The 20,522-nt window shown below is 40.5% G+C and overlaps 1 protein-coding gene across 9 annotated transcripts in view; it reads right to left on the reverse strand.

Annotated features, from left to right (window-relative positions):
- The window catches only part of MCTP1 (multiple C2 and transmembrane domain containing 1), a 528,068-nt gene that overhangs the window by 213,115 nt on the left and 294,431 nt on the right, over positions 1-20,522 (reverse strand). For all 9 annotated transcript variants that reach the window (XM_069962927.1, XM_069962926.1, XM_069962934.1 and 6 more), the window contains one exon: positions 2,846-2,948. In XM_069962927.1, the coding sequence (XP_069819028.1) occupies positions 2,846-2,948 (103 nt within the window). The remainder of the gene's footprint in view (positions 1-2,845; positions 2,949-20,522) is intronic.

Below are 20,522 nucleotides of genomic sequence, written 5' to 3' on the forward strand. Positions count from 1 at the left end.
TCCCTTTAAGTTGTTGCAGGTTGACCACTGTGATTTGACAATGCTGTAAATTAAATTTAAATAACCCCAAACCCTCACCTGCAGTCCAATGGAGTAACTCATCCTGTCACAGGTGCACTACATGTAGCATTAGAGGGGTGCTACTAGACAGTAGAGCCCACTCAAACAGTGTTCATGTACTAAGTAACATAACATCACCCAATGTAATCCCATCGTCCACAGACCATTACCATCACAGACAGGTACTTTAGAAAGACGGCCTATGGGCCTTGGCTGCAATTATTACCCATGCAACTCCAAAAGCTATAAAACTCATAGAAAACCATACCGTTCTAAGCAAGAGAAGTATAAATCACAGCAAACCATTATAATATTAAGAAGGAATATCTAATACTCAGAGATACCTTAAAGCTTAAAGCAATAATTACTGGGTAGACAGTCAGAAATATTGTTTTCTCTTTGATATATAGAGAGGAAGTAAAGATTTAGTAGATTTCTTATCACCAACAGAGACTGGATATGGCTTCTGCACAGTCATTCCTTTGGGAATTCATACAATATGTAGAAACTAATAAAACTCAGGGCAATATTCTTTGCTAGATAAAGAATGAAGCAAGGGGAGGGTAATTGCCTCCTAGGTCGCTGTTTGTTTTACAGATGATGACTAGCGGAGACCACCACAGAGCACCATCTCTCTACATACCACCATATATCATCATGTATCATCATATAGCTCCATACATTAAAGGGGTTATCCAGTGCTTCAAAAACATGGCCACTTTTGCTCCTCTCTTGTCTCCAGTTCAGGTGTGGTTTGCAATTAAACTCCCTTTACTTGGAACTGAGTTTCAAACCCCACCCAATCTGGAGACAAGAGAGGGGGAAATGTGGCAATGTTTTTGTGGCACTGGATAACCCCTATAACTTATAATGTAATATATTATGTAAAATTACCATGTATCAACATTTCTAATATATCCTTATAAGGCTAGGTTCACACTGCGTTTTTGTTGTCCCTTTAATGTATTTTTAAAGGGGAAAAAACGGATGGTAAAGATGGATGCAGTCGTGTTCCATCCTGCAGTTGTATGCCATCAGTTTTCCATTGATTTAAATTATTAAAAAATTATGGAAAAGCACCCAGAGTTCCAAACTTTGTCTATAGCTAAAGGCTTAAAGCGAATGTACCAGGTATCAGGTACATTCGATTTAAGTGTTACACATGACTACACTGGTGCGTTTAAGTGTCACACATGAATAGACTCGTTCGAAAAAAGGACCGCGGCACTGGCTTCCCCGCGCTGATGCTATTCTATTCACGTGTAACACTTTAAAAGAATATACTGCTGGTATGTTTGCTTTGAAGGAACGTGGAAACAGAAAACGACCTATTCTCTAAATTCGATTTTTATGTTAAACCTATTATTAAGAATTTTTGGTGATTTTGCTTTATTTTTTAATTTTATTTTCCATATACTAAAGTAATCCTGTAATATTAAATCGTCCAATGAAAGAATGGCAAGGGATAAAGAAGGATCTGACCACAGATACATATACTGCTTTCTCTACTGCTTTTCTATATATGCAACACTGTTAATATCACACCCGCTGTGTGTCCTTTATGTGTCTCCATTGTTGACTCTCTCACAGCACGATAGCTGAAAAATAATAAATTCACTCAAAAAAATATTGTCCCTGTGTCTGAACGTGTTTGCCACATTTGTATCAACGTGGCACATCAGGGGACCAATGATGACAAACAGCTAAGCACTGATAAATGTGTCCCACTGCTGGCTACTCTATAGCTTTCTGCCCTATAGACCAGGCAACATGATGCATTGTACACACGCTTTACTATGCCCTGATAGTGTCTAACCTAACTGAGCCAGAGGTGTAAGGTGTGTGCCTCTGTCCTGAAAATACAAAGGCCTAAAAGGTAAAAAATATGCTGCCACATATTGTTTCTCTGTGCATTTTATTAGTTTTACCAGCAGGGCTTTTCTCGGTTATACAACATATTGTATAGCAATTGTATGATGACAATCAACATGTTCTTGCAATAGTAGTAATATATAGGCTAGTTTGCACTTTTGATGATTTGATGATTTTCACTTTTATATACTGTACGTTATCCATTATATCAAATGGACAACAGTGAAACCTTTAAGAGGGAAGTGTTTTGTAAAGAAAAAGAGGGACACAATCTGAGGTTAGTTAAGGGAAAGATAAGGAACAAAATATTACTTAAGGCCCTATTCCACGGGGCAACTGGAGGAGCAAACAGGCGCTGTCATCGCTCGATTGCTCCTTGTTACCCGTTCGCTGCCACCGCTATTACAGGCGGCGAGTGCGGGAGGGGCTGCAGGGAGCTGTGGGGGGGCTGCCCGGGTGATCACTAGATTGTCCGGGCAGCTCATAGAGGATGGTGGCGGTCTGTTGCCGCCGCTCCTATTCCACAGAAAGAAAGCAGAAGATCGCTTACATGTTTGTAAGACAAACCACTGCAACGATCACCCGACATGAACGATGTTGGCTGATCGTTGCCTTCTATACCAAGGGACGATTATCGGCCGTAACGGCCGATAATCGTTCTGTGAAATAGAGCCTTTAACTGAAAGAGTAGTGCTTAGAGCAAACTTCCAGCAGATGTGGTAGGTAAACCTACCACAAATTATTTTAAACCTGCCTGGGATAATCATATATCTCTCTCTATATATAATAGGAAAGGAAATCATAAAAGGGCAGACTAGATGGACCAGGTGGTCTTTTTCTGCCGACCATCTTCTATGTTTTACAAATATTTATTACACTAAAGCGTTATCTATGAGTATAAGGTAAAACTTACAAGGTAAACACTTTTTTCCACTCGGGGTTTAGGTTCTTGTAAACGGTGTGTGTCATCAGACGGTCATTGTTCAACTCCACTACACAAAATGGGTCACTTTTACCTGCAGAGAACAAAAGAAAAGCAATTAGTGACATAAGTGGCATATCCAATTCACCATGTCTAAAAATAACTGAGAGCTCTAGTATACAGGAGCAAGAGAATAGGCTACCTTTTCCAATTTGATTCAAGAATACTATGCATGGCTAATAAACACACATACATATATATGGAATATAATATAATACTCAGCACATGAAATCACAGGTTTTATTATTGAAGTATTTTGGACCTGTGGCCAACCCCAAAGAAATTAGATACTACTATAATTAAATATCTTAAGAGGTCCTCATCTCACAGCTTTTTACAGTTTCTTGATATGCCTTCCCTTTGGGTTTGTGGGTTTACAATTTGCCTGACATTTAGTTAACAGATGAGGTTGGTGAATATCAGGTATACTGTATATGGGATTATACATTTAGGGAGTTTAAATATTTTTTATTACATACTAGTACATACTCCCCCACTGTATAATCACACCTATCACCCGATACTCACATTACTAAAATAATTTATGCCCACCTGACTTTTAAGCAAAGTGTCAGACAAACTGTAAACATTGGGTGAACAAAGTACAGAGCCACTAATCTAAGTTGCTTGGGGAAAAAAAATCATATGGTTAAAGTGTCCATTTTGGCTTCTTTGTTATCTGGGGCTAAGACATCTACATTGGAGCCATTATCTGCTACGTGTGACACTGCATATACTCAAACAGGAGCTCTAACCACTTTAACTGGGAATACCTAATGAACACATATAAATATCTCCCTGTTACACAGTACATGCTTATTCACCAGAATAGGACTAAAGCATTAAAGCTAGAAAAACGAAATCCAGGTACCAAACAACTACAGTAATAAAATAAGATGGCTAAGGTTTAGGCTGAAACTACAGTCCTCTACTTATATATTTTTTCATAGATGCAAAATGTAATCAGTGTACAGCAATAAAAATTCACTTGCACAATAGCATAAAATATGATCAGAAATATTTGCAAACAGGACAGATTTTATAAATTCTCCAGGTCTATAGTATAATATAGTAAATATGTCAGTTATAGCTAGTTTACATGCAGTCATATGCAAAATGTGACACAAAGAAGATCAGGGACCCTATCACTATATCACCCTTATTCGTTTAGAGTTTAAAAGATATATATACACACACACACACAAAATTACAGCTGTTTTCTTTTTTTTTTAACAAGAAAAACCGCTGACCCCCCCCCCCCCACACACACACACACACATACACATACGGAGGCTGAAAATAAGGACCAAAATCAGTGTGCCTTATTTTGACATTGCCATTAAATTTCTATTAATTACTTATCTTTTGCCACTACACAATGTCAATGAATATATTAATTTCGTTTTTTTTTCTAGTTTTTCCCTTCTGCATCAAATCAAATATCCACACAGATCATAAGTAATACATGAATATTACCACCCAGTGACCAAAGTTTTGTTATACTGTATCTGCAGTACCATTAAAAATGAAAGAGCCATCCTTTAGATAATGGCGTACCCATATGCTAACCAGCAATAAAAAATAAAAACATAAATGGCCTATAAAGAGAAACATTTGCCTATGTGGTTGTTATAACAGTAACAGTAATGGTAACACAATCGTGTTCCCCTGCATATAAATGTCAGCAGCATTTTGCACCATAGGAGTCCTTTTCATCCTGAGTGATTCCGTACAGTATGCCATTTTCTCGACATTTCTAAAGAGTTCCTTATAGTAAGTGCACCATTACTTAGGAGGCATTCAAGCATGGCTCCCAATTTCCCATAAAAAGCAATGTGTAGGTATTTCAGGGGACACATATATAATTTTGCTCTTTTGGGGTAAAGTGTCCAGGGTCTTTGGTTGCTTTAAAACACTGCAATTTTCTGGAAAACGGCTGGAGCGGAAACATCAATTATTAAAAGGGAAGATTGAAGTGTGCTGTCTTTAGTTAAATCTTTTTTTGGGTAGTTTGAAATACTAGGTTTTGACAATAATAGCAACTTCTTTTTCCTCTCTGTGCAGTTTACCATCTGTTTGATTGGTAGAAAAGAAGCCGATCCTGCTGTGTTTATTGACTCCTCGATGGGTAATTTAAAAGTAAAGTGCAGCATTGCTTTGTACATCTGTAGGGGTGCATTGCTGTGGTACCACCATATTAATGCCAAATCACACAACTAAATCATGCCCTCATGGCCTCGATAAACTGCTAGCCTGCTGCACACAATTTGACATTAGTAGCTACGCGGCATGAGAGCTGTCGTTACATTCAGGGCGAGGGATATGAAAGTTATTGAAATCTGCAACTTGGCTCCATTAAGATAATATCTAAGACACTCGGCAATTGTATTCTGTCAGTTGTTCAATATGTTAGTGATGCAATTTGCGGAGCACGTTGGGATGTGCAATCGATTATACATCTCTGTTTGCAGAAGGTTTGAACCCTTTGATTTGTGGTGGAAGAAGAGCTGCTAAAATGAAACAGTTTTATAAAATGGTGACTGCGGGGGGCGACCATGAATAAAGCAAAATCTAATATTAAATTGGAAATCTGTGTAGTCGCTAAGTCTACACTCATTTATTTTGTTTACAAAATGTCATTTGCCTCCAGACTCATTAAGCCTCCAGTTAACTCTCTCGCTGCACTCGGCTTTGTGACTCGTCTGCGTTGTAGAAGCGCGGCTTGGCTTTCTCCGGCACTGAAGGAGTACATTTTATCTGCTGTTCTTGCAACAAAAAAGGATTAGTGCTGTGAAATAGCAATATGTTTGAAGCTAGCAGACTCCAAAAATTGCTAATTTCGAGGTACGATTTGTGTTGGCAAAGAAAGGACAATGCCATTCACTGGTTAGTATGAGGTTTTAACTGTATGAACGGTACACGAGGCATAGAGTTACACGAGATCTTTTAAGGAGCACAGTATTGATATTATAGTTACAATTAAAGGGGGTGTGCAGGGTTAAAAAAACATGACTACTGTCTCCTAAAGACAGTGCCACAGCTGTGCTAAGGTGGAGAGAGGTATTGCAGCTCGTGCCTTAAAACTCTTAAAAAGAGTTGAATTGAAATACAATTATTATCTCACGCTCCGTACTCGTTGAGCTGAAATACATGACACAACATGGACAGGTGTGGCCCTGTTTCAAGAAGCAAGCAGTCAATTTTTTCATCTGTACATCCTCTTTATTTCTGTAAAATCCCTTTTAATAAAAGCTATCTTTATGGTTATCATTACAGCACCCAGAGGGGTTACCTCCTAAAGATGTCAGATTCCAGTGATAGCCAAGATTTACTAAAACTGTCTAATTCTGGTACTGCATTCCAACTTAGGACACACCCTCTTTATACACAAACCATGCACATTTCCAGTAAGCCACACCCCCTTGTAAGTTGGTTACATTGCTTATTTCCATTGGCTATTACCCGTGGTGTGCTTTTGCACTATGGGCCGCACTTACACATTGGGAGCTGGCTGTAATATTACAGAGCAGGGCCAGGGATTGGGAGTACACCTGTGCAGTAGCCTTCCCTGAAAGTTTTCCATCACAGGAAAAATTATGAAAGCTGCCCGGGTCTTTCTATTTCAGTGCTTTTCCCCAATTCCCAGAGACTGCAGAGTGCTTACTTTCTGCTCTTTGTATTACTGATGGTCCAGCTGTATGGTTTGGTTTACAAGCTGAACAAGCTACCTTCTTCGTCATGGCTAATTTAGAGAGGCTGGGTTATCTAGCTTCTATTCTTCTTACATTTCTGTATTGTTGACTCCAGAATATTTTCTGGTTCATTATCATCATTATCACTGAACTTATAGACTACTTTCAGCTTGAGTGGCAGGTTCAAATCCCACCAAGGACTAGAGATGATCGAACATCAGGATTTTGCAGGTTCTATCGAATTCAAACTTTTCGAACCTTCTACATTTGATTCCCACTGCCTTCCCGTTCCGAGGAGAAGGAGGAGACAGCCTGGGTACCACCTGGAATTCCAGGATACAGCCTAGGTAATAGGCTGTATCCCGGAATTCCAGGCGGTACTCAGGCTGTCTCCTCTTTACCCACGGAATGGGAAGGCAGCGGGAATCAAATGCGGAAGGTTCGAGTTCGATGTTAGATCATCTCTACCAAGGACAACATCTACAAGGAGTTAGTATGTTTTCTCCATGTTTGCGTGGTTTCTGGTTTCCTCTCACACCCTAAAGAAACATACAGATGAGTTTGTATCTTATATTGTGAACCATGACTAGCTATGAAAAGTGCTGCGGGATAAGTTTGTGCCACATGACTAGCTATGTAGTGCTGCGCAATAGGTTTGATCTATTTTATGTATAATGAAAAGAATTAATATTATTATCCACTGATCCGTCAATAAAGTAGCAAAATAAAGAAAAGGTAGGTTTCAGTCACTCATGTGCCCTGATGTCAAGTTCCCTTTTGGTTTTCCTTAATCAGTTAGGTGTCCTGAGCTTTAAATAGTAAACCTTCCCAAACCCATCGCTATCGTAATGACTGGATTCTAATAGGAGATAAGGTACCAACTTAGAAAAAAGTAATGCCACTTTTCTGTGCAGTACCACTTTGAAGCTATTGAAATTAATGGGAGCTCTAGGACATGACCCGCAAACTTTAAAATACAACAAATAAAAATGTCCTCATTGATAAAACCCTGTAGCTGCGGGTCATCTACTATTCAAAGTGACATCATGAGACCAAATCATCTATGATTAGAGGTGATCGAACCTCAAGCGGGCTTTTCTTTCCCAAACCCGAGCGTTAGGGCTGTTTACTGTATTTATTTTTTTCTAATTTGGGATGACATTTTTGGGGCTCCAGCAGCAATTACCAGTTTATCATAGAGTTTTGGTCTCAAGATACAATATTTTCAACATACAATGGTCGCACTGGGATCAACTGATATTATAAGTTGAGGGACCATGAATAATGATAATAATAATTATCATTAACCCCTTATGTCAGCAATACGTAGATATACGTTCCTGCTGCACATACCAAGTGCAGCAGGAATGTATATGCACATCCCTGACACTAAAGTGGTTTGATGTGTGCGGGACCGCTGCAGTGAGAGCAGCCCCGCATACATCAGTGTCCGGGGAGCTGAGGGTAAAGAGAGACAGCAGAGACCCCGCAGCTGCGTCTCATTTACCCCTTGAACGTCACGATCTATAGCGATCTCGGCATTTAAGGTACTCAGTGACAGAACAAGCATCTGTCACTGAGTGATCGGGACCCTCTTACCTCCATCCTGTCGGTTCGGCATTCTATGCATAGAGTCTGCTCTCAGGCAGGCTCTATGCATAGATCGCTGATAACACTGATCTATGCTATGCTATGGCATAACATAGATCAGTACATACAATCTAATAAATAATATAATAATAAATGCATGTTTTACTAAAAAAAAAAAAGTGTAAAAAAAAAAAGTGTAGTAAAAAAAAGTTTTTAAAAGTAATAAAAAAAAAACCCTTATACCCCCCCCCCCCCCAATAAAAGTTTAATATACCCCTTTGCTCACTATAAAAATAAAAATATTTTATAAAATGAAATAAATTAACCTATTATATATCGTAGCGTGTGGAATTGTCCGATCTATTAAGATATTACATTACTGTTCCTGCACGGTGAAAGGCGTAAACAAAAACAAAAAAAACACCAGGATTGCAGATTTTTTTTAAAATTATGTATCAGAAAAAAATTAATAAAAAGCAATCAAATTGTTTTTGTTACACCAATATGATATTAACAAAAACAAGACATCATGGCACAAAAAAACGACAACCCAACCAGCCCTGTAGGTGGAAAAATAAAAGCACTATGGCTCTTAGAAGGTGGGGAGGCAAACTGCATTAATTTGACCAGGACTTTTGTGCATCAAAAGGCTCAGTCTTGAAGGGGTAAGGATTATCTTAGTTACTATAAACATAATGGTAGATTTTGATGACCAAAACTAAGACCTAGTAAATACATTAGCACTAACTAAACCATATCACCTACTAAGCAGATTATTATATTCCCATAAAATGTATACTTAGATGTATATGTATCTGCACTACATAATCCCTTTTAAACAAATGGAGGTTATTAATGTATTAACCTGAATGCAGCAGTCATTTCCTAACATTTATGAATGCTTTTCTGAGCGTGTTATTCAGCTGCTGTTTGAATATCTGTATTAATTTACAAATGCTACACAGAGCTGACCTTTTATAGATGAAAAGAACATCAATGCCACATTACCAGGTTGTTCATCATGCATGTTACCTGACCTTATCATCTGAGCAACTAGACATCAGGACTACAATTAATACACTGTCTATTGTCATAATACTCTTACACACTTACCATACATCTCAATATGTATTTTCAACATTCTGTGAATTCACACAAGACAAACAAGGGATAGGAAAGGCCATCTATTGATGGAAATGATGGAAATGTGATTAATGTCTTATCTGACGTGCCGTAAGTTCAGGGTTTTTATGCTACATCAATGTAATAAATTACAGTATAGCAAGTACAAAAAAAAGTACATTATAACATTTATTGGAATGTGGAACAGAACAACAGAGGTATTCATACTTTCAAAGAGAACCGGGTCAACAAGCCTGTGGATATATATAGGCTCTACTAAGATAACATGTTTCAACATACTTTGGAGGGGAAATTTATTAAAACTAGTGATGAGAGAACCTTCCAAACTTTTGGGTTCAGCTCAACCTGAACGTTCCACATTTGACTCTGTGGCAGAGATGTTGGATGAAGCCCAAGGGAGCCCTGGAAAACATGGATAGAGCCATAGGCCCTAGGGCTGCATCCAAAATGTCTCACACACCAATTTTTACTAGAACTAAAGGCCCTATTACACCAAGCGATTATAGGCCATATTCATACTATTATCGGACGTTACTGCTGATAGGCAATGATCAGCTGGTATGCACGATGTGGGCTGATTCTTGTCTTTCAACATATTGATAGATTTTTGAACGATAATTAAGATATACTGGCCGTCACTCTGAGTAATAAGAACGGCGGCAGCAGACCACCGACATCTCCCATGGGCTCCCTGGATGATCTAAAGATTGTCCTGGGAGCCCCCCTGCAGCTTCTTGTGGCCCCTCCTGCTCTGACCCGCACACTGTCTGTGCATGTAATAGCACTGGCAGCGAGCGAGGAATGAGGTTGGCACTCACTTTCTCCTCACCATTGGCCCGTGTAATAGGGGCTTAAAGGGGTTATCCAGTGCTTCAAAAACATGGTCACTTTCTTCCAGAGACAGCACCACACTTGTCTCCAGCTTGGGCAGTTTTTTTGCTGCTCAGTTCTATTAAAGTAAATGGAGCTTAATTGAGAACTTCACCTGAACTGAAGACAAGAGTAGTGTTGTCTCTGAAAGAAGGTGGCCATGTTTTTGTAGCACTGGATAACCCCTTTAAAGGAGAAGTCCTGCGAAAATTTTTATTAAAGTATTGCATTGCCCCCCAAAAATTTTTTAGAGCTGTGCGGGCAGTGGCTGCTGGAGGGGATGATGGCAGGGGGACACTGAGGGACACAGGGCACTGGAGGGACACTGAGCATCCCTCTGCCATCATCTTCTCCAGCAGCCACAGCCCACACAGCCCTGGGAGTCGGGTCGTGACATCACCATTTTATCCAGGAAGTGAAGCCTTGATGCAGTAGTAAGTGAAGGGAAAAAGCACTTTATGTGCATTTCCCGTAATAAGTGTATATTGGTAATTTGTATAACTTTTGGGGGGGGGCAATACAATACAAAAAGTTCACCAGACTTCTCCTTTAAGAGTTAAAATAACAGAAAAGTGCTAATCTTTCCAATACAGTTTTTCTCTATGTCAGTCCCACTGGTTTTGCACAAAGTGCACATAGCCTAGAACTGTATACTGTGTGTGAACTCTTACCTAAGGCCACAAGTTTAGCAGAAAGTCAATGTCCTCCCTAGACTGTATTTCTATGATACGGCAATAACACAATGGATATTTTTATCCATTATTCGCTTAATATTTTTCTAGGCAAAATTTTATAACAAGCAAAAGACAAATTAATTTCCACCAGTGTTGCACAAATAATTAAAGACAATCCAGCTATTATAGTTCTTTATGATGCAAACATATTATAGTGTAAGCATGGCAGGTCCTCAGCTTGAAATGCCGCATAAATGATCCAGAAAAAAACCCAGGGTTCAGGGGTCTCTCATTTTTCAGCTCTATTGTAAAGCTTAGTACAAAAATGATCCTAATTAATCTTCTCCCGTTGTGTTTCCGCTCCCGCTCACTAATTGCACTCTTGTGCTCTTTATCATTAAAGCGCATGGCATCTCCATGTCTAACTGAAGATGAACATAGTTATCTCCATACTCCACCGCTTGTAAACCTGCTCTCCCCCTTCTGTTGAATTTATCTCTTATTTTTTAACCTCATTATCTAACAAATCCCATCTTCAATAGCACAGCACATCTTTATACTGGCCAAGCCTCTCTTATTAAGACCTGTAAGCTGTCATGTGTTTACGGCTAGGGACACTCAGTAGGGGGAGGTCACAACTGTATTTTATTGAGATATTGTGGGTGATAAAAATAACTATATAATAAGAGAAAAAATAGCTGGGAACCTTGGATTAGTGCTTGTAAGAAGGTAATTCCTAGGTTCTGTGTGCTGCCCGCCCGGCTCACCAGCTCTTGCTCCGTGCTGCCCGGTCCCGGGTGTAGTCGTTCCCCCGGCTCACCAGCTTTTGCTGCCCGGTCTGTGAACAGGAGCGGGGCGCTGCAAATTAGGTCAGAGTGGTTCAGCGTGCCACAATCCATGTGACACGGTTGGGGGTTAACTCACTACCCACTGGCCGACCTCTCCTTTGCAACCCGCCGGGTCCGCCCGGGTAGGGCTGCATGCCGCTGTCACCATGGGGCGGTATTCATACTGGGCTGTGTTCCGATGTGACTCCCGGCCCCCGCACACAAGCCGCAGCCTCCTCACTACTTGCTTCTCGTCACTGTACATCGCCTGTTGTGTACGGAGCGGCTCGGCTGCTGCTGACATTTGACAGCGGCATCTACACAGTTAAATAGCGCTGTCAAAAGTGTCAGCAGCATTCGAGCCGCTCCGTACACAGCAGGCGATGTACAGTGACAAGAAGCAAGTAGTGAGGAGGCTGCGGCTTGTGTGCGGGGGCCGGGAGTCACAGTGGAGGGGGAAGGGAGGGGGAGTGACGCCGGGACCGGGCAGCATGAAGCAGAAGAGGCTGAGCCAGGATGTGAAGGTTCTGCTCCACTACAGCTATTACTATCCCCAACATACTATACTAGTGCTATGGGTCAGCACTAGTATAGTATGTTGGGGGTAGTAGTTGTATAGCTGACACATAACACTAGTGTAGTATGTTGGGGGTAGTAGTTGTATAGCTGTGTGTCAGCCATACAACTACTATCCCCAATATATTATACTGTGCATCTGCCATACTATTACTCTCAACATACTATACTAGTGTTATGTGTCAGCCATAGAGCAAATTTTCCCTAACATACTATACTGTGCATCTGCCATACTATACTAGTGCTATGTGTCAGCCATACAACAAATACCCCCAACATACTATACTGTGTCAGCCATACAACTACTACCCCTAACATACTATACTGTGTCAGCCTTACTACTACTACCCTCAACATACTATATGGTGTGTCAGCCATACAACTACTACCCCTAACATACTATACTCTGTGTCAGCCATACAACTACTACCCTCAACATACTATATGGTATGTCAGCCATACAACTACTACCCCCAACATACTATGCTGTGAGTCAGCCATACTACTTCTACCCCCAACTACTATAATAAAAACAAAAAAGGGGGAAATATTGGCATCATAACCTGTGTAAATGCATGTAATGCGTGTAAGTTGTAAATTAAAAGGAACATATATTGTACCTTTGTAATAGTACCGACCTGAAGAATATAGATGACATGTGAGGTATATTACATGGTGAACATTGTATATGCAGTCGGGGGAGTGGGGGTGGGGCACTTTATAGAATTATTATGGGCGGGTTATACGCTAAGTATCGAAATGGTATCGAGTATCAAAATAAAACAGTTGGTATTGGTATCGAACTCAAAATTCTGGTATCGTGACATCCCTAGTGACAATGACTTAAAGGGATTATCCCAAGGTTAAAAGTTTTCCCCTATTCACAGGATAGGAGATAACCAACTGGCTGGTGAGGATCTGACCACCGGGACCTACACCGATCAAAAGAATGGAGGTTAATTGTTCCCTAAAGTCAATGGCCAGTTCAGCACTTGGCAACATTTGGAATTCCCCTAGAGAGTAAATAAAGGTGGTGGAGAATGCATTTAACATTGGGAAATAAGCGCTGCACGTGAGACCCAGGACAGGACATAAGAATAAGCTGGATTTTAAAAGACAACTGTGGCTGGCACACAAGGGAGATGTCTGTAGGATACACCTTGCCAAATATCTATAGCTGGCACTGTGTAGAGTGATCTGTAACAGGCACTATTGGAGTTATCTATGGGTGGCACTCTGAGGGGGCACAAGTGGATTCTGGAAGGGGTATCTATGGCTAAGGCACTTAAGAAAGTATCTGAGATACAAGTTCTGATACGGGCAAATAAGCACCATTGAGCCCACCTGAGATCAGAACATGTTAAAGGGGTTGTGTTGTAACTTTTAATATACAGCTGCCAGGTAGGCTTTTACTCCCAAGACAAGTTAGTCTCGGAACTCTGAAGAAGGACTCTGGGGGAGCATGGAGAGGTAAGCATATGCTTTTTTTTTTTATATATATATATATATATATAACAGTAGCAGTATATTAAAAGTTGTCTAATGCCAGATAACCCCTTTAATAAATTATTTGTGTTTTCTTGTTTTAATTGTTGGAGGGATTGTCCTATGTAGCTTGCTTACTTTGTATGTAAACTCTTTTTTTTTCCCAATCTGACTTTTATGGTGTCTGACTTTGCTTCACTTATAGCAGACAGAAATCATAGCGTGTCATGTTTTGCTGATGTTTCCACAGCAGCAAATATGGCACTCTATTGTATTACTTCCATTTCATGTTACTGGAACTGGGATGTCATTGTGACAGCCTGACCTATGTGACAGCAGTGTGCACTGGAGCACAATCTATCATCAAACCTAACATCCTTCAAGCACTAGGTTCTTCCTTAAGAGAAGGACTTTAATGACATTGCACACACTAAAGGATTAGTCCCACCTTAGAGGTTTAGAGATCAAATGGAAACTTGAACTTTTTTTCCACAAAAAAAACCCCAAATATTTACTGGCTCATATTTTTAACCCCTTCGCCGACATTCATTCTGAGCCTTAATTTTTTTGTCCACGATCGCCTCCCGAACAGTGTAAAATAATTATTTTTCAATCAACATTATTGTTTTACTGAACAATTTGTACTTTTTATTAGTACCATAAGTGGTACTAACTGGTACTACGAATGTGGTAATACCTAATATGTGTATTAGGTCATTAAGAGGTTAACCAAAACATTTTTCTAAATACTGCAATATATACATTATACTATAAAGACTGGTGTCATACCAGCATCAAGATGTGTACTTTGTATCGCAAAAGCAGCAACATGTAATTGGAAAGACCCAAACAGAATATGGGACAATGTAAAACGACCATGTCATTGCTAAGTATTTAAGCTGATTTAGATTAGGTTCACATGTAGAGTATGTCAGAACTTTAGTCAGGGAGATTCATCCCAAGTTCCCGTAAGCAGTATTTTGTTTGGTCAAATCCTGCAGAATAAATGGACACCAGACGGAAACTCAATGGACACCGCTGAAGCCAACAGGATCTCTCTGGATGCATCTGGAACTGTTGGTTTCTATTTTATGGTGCTGAACAAAGGCTGAGGTGGAGGATTTTGGATTGGCTGCTGAAACCAGTTTTTAAAAATATTCCCTCTTATGTACATGACACGGATGATCACTTGACAACACTAGAACCCTTTTGCTGGCAAAGTAGCTTTTAGTTGCTCAGTATTGATGTAGAAAGCCTGTACACCTGCACATCTAAGAAAAAGTCACTATACTTTGGACCACTCTCCCCCAGTATACTGTTCTATTATTCTTATTATGCCCCTTTTGCACTCTCTATTCCTTAAATAACTTTAAAAATTAAATTATGCCTCTTCCCTTTAGTTAGTATAGGTTGACAAGGCAAGATGACAAAGCTGGACCTGCCAGTTCAGTCAATCACTGGCTGAGGTGGGACACTGTTACAGCTTATGACTGGCTGAGCAGGCAGGTCCTTCTCTGACACCTTATCTAGATAGCAGGGAGATGAGATGAGCAGTGGGGGATCAGAAGGAGCCTCAATGGGAGCTGATGGGTCCAGGGTATGTAAGTATGACAGAACTAGCAAAATATATAAAAAAAAATAATACTAAATTACTCTTTAAATACATGTGATGTAATAGAAAATTCTTTATGTTGAATATATATATATATATATATATATATATATATATATATATCATATAAAAGAATCAAGTAGTGTGGTAACTGTGGCAGACAGGGGCCTGGGGTGGGGGAGAGGCCCACTCAGGCCCTCCCAGGAATCCAGAACACATGTCCCCGATATCTGGGCGACCACTTTGTTAATCAGTTTGTGCCTTTGTCTCTTTACCAGGTCGCCAGCACTGGTAGCTGAGAGAGGAGAGTGTACCAGGAAAAGAGATACACAGCTATGGGGGAGCAGAGTAAGAGGCAAGTTTTTTGGGGGGACACAGAAGAGGTGCCCTATATATACCATATGAGGACACAGACGGGATCTATATTTACCATATAGGGACAGAGAAGGCCTCTATTTGCACAATATATGGGGCACAGAGGGGGTCTATATATATATATATATATATCATGTGGGGGCAGAGAGGGGAATATATACTATATAGAAGCACAGAGGGGCCTATATAAACTATATGGGGGAACAGAGGAGGCATGTATACTATATGGGGGCACAGAGGGGGCCTTTATATAATGTGGGGGCAAAGAGGAGGCCTGTATAATATATAGGGACACAGAGGGGGCTTATATACTATATGGGGGCACAGAGGAGGCCTGTAAACCATATGTGGGCACAGATAAGCCAAACTACTGTAAAATGGCACAGATGGGAACTTGAACCCCTCTCCTATACTGTACCTGCTCTGGCCTATAACCCCTCCCAGCACACATAACCACACCTAACCAATCTTTCTACCACTAATGACCCATCCCAGCCTAATCCCTAGCCCTGTCATGTCAGACGGCGGCTATGCTACACCCTGCTCCATGCCTTCTCACTAAGGTCATAACAATACATGTGCAGATTATGACCCATATAACATATATGTTTCTGTACATTCTCAAAGTAATAGAAAAGAGCGGATTGCTCAATAATCCACACACTGGACCATGGAGGGGGTTCATTTTTGAGTACAAGTGCAAATGTAAAATTCGAAAATGTAAAATTTGATCTCCCCTTGTTATAACTGAAAAACAGACATAAAAAGTTCAAATATAATCTGAATCACAAGTTTATATGTGGCCATCAATACATCTACAAAACCAAACTATGGAGTGTTAAATATCAGACGTTGGCTGAATCCGCCTTGCCAATAGATTTGTAATTCAGCCACGTAGAGGTCATGTAAAAGTTTTCATCCATCACATTGTTTTTTTGCCTGATCTCTCGCTGCTTGCTCTGTCTCAATAATTAACCTTTGGAGGCAGGGGGTAGCAGAGATGGGCACATGTTTATATCACTATACACATTCACTTTCAACATTGAGCTTGAAAGAACCTTTACGTCTTTGAGATACCAATAAAAGTTGAGATTGGCCCCGAAAAACCTTAAAAGCCATCACTATGTGGTTCTATTGTAAAGCTCCTTATGTTGTCAAAAATCCTATCTCCTTCCAGCCATGACACAGTATGTTTCCTTTGTTTGTACGGAACAATACACGGAGCACAATTCTTTTATCATCACCTAGGCTACTTTCACTAGAAAGGCATTTTTGAAATTCTCAGGCTATCGCCGATTAAGTTTGGGGACATGCGAACGTCTCCGACACAAAGCTCCTTAATTCAACTGATTTTTTTTCTCATAAAACATCAGCAAAAATGTAACATTTTTGTTATGTTTCACCCCAATACCAATACAGCTTTCAATCACAGCCAAGTGTCTCTTCTCTTCAAAGTTGTGCAAATGTGAAAGGGTAGCTGGCTTCACCTCAGAACATTTTGTATGGGGCAGCACTCCTGCCGTTCACATTCTCTGTGTCGGCCATTGAGGATGGAAGCATTTGATTGGCATTCCTTAGATTTGTGCACCGATTAAATACTGCAGCTCTGACCTGCGATAGCTGTGAAGATGAAAAGCTCTGAAGTAACGAATGAAACACTGATGTGACGCTGGCAACATGCTCTTGTTAGCCCAGGCACAGAAATATACCAAGTAAGCCAAGAGATATGACAATGCCAGCGATGACTAAAGAAAGGAGAAAACTACAACTAATACTAAAGCATTTTCTTCTTGCCGGTAAAGAAGTTCAAAGCTCGGAGAACGAAAATACTGAATTTGATTTCTATGAACAATACCTTTAACTGCACCTTGAATCCATGAACCTAAAATATTTTTGTTCGTGTTGAAAAGGGAAAAAATCTATTATTTGGATTTCTGTTGCCGTATCAGACCAAGTGCAGAAACATTGTGTAATACACAAATCTAAAGGTGGTCACATGCCTTCAAATAAGGACAACCAAAAGAGTGGCGGCGGGTATGGACGGCAAAATTATAAAGTTTATGGGGACGGCGCGGCGTTTAACATTTATTCACTAAATAACACACATTAAAAAGGTATACAACCTTGTAACGTGTGTTATTTAAGTGAATGGCCCCCTTCCCCATGTTCCTCCCACCCCGGAAGTGTGAAGCGGTACTTACCACTCCAGCCACCCCTCATGCCAATCTCAGCCAATCGTGGCTGAGCAGCTTTTGACGTGGCGGGGGGGGGGGGCGGCATGAGGGACGGCTGGAGCGGTCTGGACGGCCTCCAGAAGAGCATGTCGTCGACCCAAGATAGTGGCCAGGGTCGACAGCGAATACGTAAGTATAATGCACCACACTTTCGTGGTGGAGGGAACACGGGGAAGGGGGCCTTTCACTTAAATAACACACAAAGTTGTATAACTTTGTAATGTGTTTTATTTAGTGAATAAATATTAAACGCTGGACTACCCCTTTAAGGGATGCGGTCACAATCTGAATGCTGTCCAAGCAGATAATATAGTAGGAGAAGTTCAGCAGGATGATACAGAGTTTTGTTAGAAAGTTTCCAGGATAACTTAGAATTTATTCATGTACAGAAAGGGTGACATGGGCAGAGGGGGACCTAATAATACCTGTAAACGAGCGCCGATCTGCTAGATTGGCACTCGTTTACTGTGCCTATTACATGGCCCGATAACGATGTCCTTGCAGCCCTTGCTTAACCCCTTAGGGACGGAGCCAGTTTTCATTTTTGCGCTTTCGTTTTTTCCTCCTCATTTTTAAAAGGCCACTGCGCTTGCATATTTCCCCCTACAGACCCACATGAGCACAAATTTTTTGCGACACCAATTATACTTTGCAAATACAGACAGATTTTTCTATAAAATATGCTGAAATAACAGAAAAAAAATGATATGTGCAGTGAAATTTGAAAAAAGGTGCAATTCCTTTTATTTCGAGGGGTTTCGTATTTACGTCGTTCGCTCTATAGTAAAACTGACATGTTATCTACAGTATGTTTCTCAAGTCAGTATAATTACAACGATATGTAACTTGTATAACTTTTATATTATTTTATGGCTTTTAAAAAATTTAAACCTTTTGAGAAAAACTAAATGTGTTTAAAATCGCTCTATTCCAATCCTTATAGTGCTTTTATTGTTAGGTCTATGGGGCTGTGTCAGGTGTCATTTTTGGCACCGCGATCTGTTCTTTCTTTCGGTACCTTGTTTGCATATATGCGACCTTTTGATGACTTTTTATTACATTTTTTTCTGGATTTAATGTAAACAAAAATGCACAATTTTGCACTTTGGCGGGGTTTTGCCCTTATGCCGTTTACCGTGCGAGATCAGGAATGTAATCATTTAATAGTTTGGGCGATTACGTACGCGGCGATACCAAATATATTTATTTATTTATTTTTATTTATAAAATGGGAAAAGGGGTGTGATTCAAACTGTAAGGGGAGTTTTTTTTTTGTTTATAAAAACATTTTGTTTTATTTTCACATACAGTAATTAGAATCCCCCTGGGGTACTTCTATATACACAGCACTGATCTCCCATTGAGATCAATGCTGTGTATATAATAGAGCAATGATCCATCAGATCGGTGCTCTATTATACTGTCTGCTGCAGTTCATCTACATAGATTGCCGAATCGGGATCAGCTGCATTTGAATAGTTGATTAGCCGGCAGCGTCGATCGGCCGCATCAGCTAATACCTGCAGCCCCTAGCTACTGCAGAGAGGGCTCATGCCGGGAGCCCTCTCGGATCCCCCTTAACGGCCGCATGACGGGTATACCCGTCATGAGTGGTTAAGGGGTTAAACTCTATACATTACCTATCCCATGCGCTGCAGCTCCAGAGAGGCCTGTCTGAGCAGACAGGCCACTCAGCCAATCACTGGCCGCGGCGGTCCCGGGAGAATCAGAGCGCAAGAGGAGCCCTGCAACATGGATAGGTAATGTATAGAGTTTGGAAATCGTCAGCCACCAGTCGCACTCCGTTATTACACGTAGCCAACCTATATCAACAATCAGCTGATTCGGCCGATTTATCGTTCCGTGTAATAGGGCCCTAAGTTTTAAATGAGAAGTTTTACAAAGAACTTTTCTGACATAACTCAGCACCTCCTGCTTTAGAACATGATGCTTGTAGATTGCCCCACATTCTCAATGTAACAGGTTCACTTTATGGGTCATCAGTGTGGTCCATAAGGGCTACTCTTAACTAGTGATGAGCGAATAGTGGGATATTCAAACATTCGATATTCGTACGAATATCCCACGAATATTCGATCGAATATTGGATCCCATTAAAGTCTATGGGAACAAGTATTCGATTTGTGAAAAACATCTATTTGACCTTTTGGAGGGTGAAACCGGAAGCTGGGGGATTTGAATGCTTATCGAATATTCGTCGAATATTCGCGGGATATCCGTACGAATATCGAATATTCGAATATCTCGCTATTCGATCGAATATCTATTCGATCGAACAGTATTTGCTCATCACTACTCTTTCCATGTTTGGGTATAGGGATAAATAGGGGTGTCAAAAGGTGCATGGGCCCCAATGCAAATGCTTGGGTTTGGGCCCCCCATCTGTCTCCAATAAATACACTTACATATATATCCTTCTGTTTATGGTGCGGTGTTGCAAGAGGTGATACTCGGACCCCGTAGCATTACTTGTGCAGACCTGGAATTGAAGGTCCAAGAGCTGTAATGC

This window comes from Dendropsophus ebraccatus, chromosome 3, assembly GCF_027789765.1.
Source record: "Dendropsophus ebraccatus isolate aDenEbr1 chromosome 3, aDenEbr1.pat, whole genome shotgun sequence".
In the NCBI taxonomy this organism is placed as follows: Eukaryota; Metazoa; Chordata; class Amphibia; order Anura; family Hylidae; genus Dendropsophus; species Dendropsophus ebraccatus.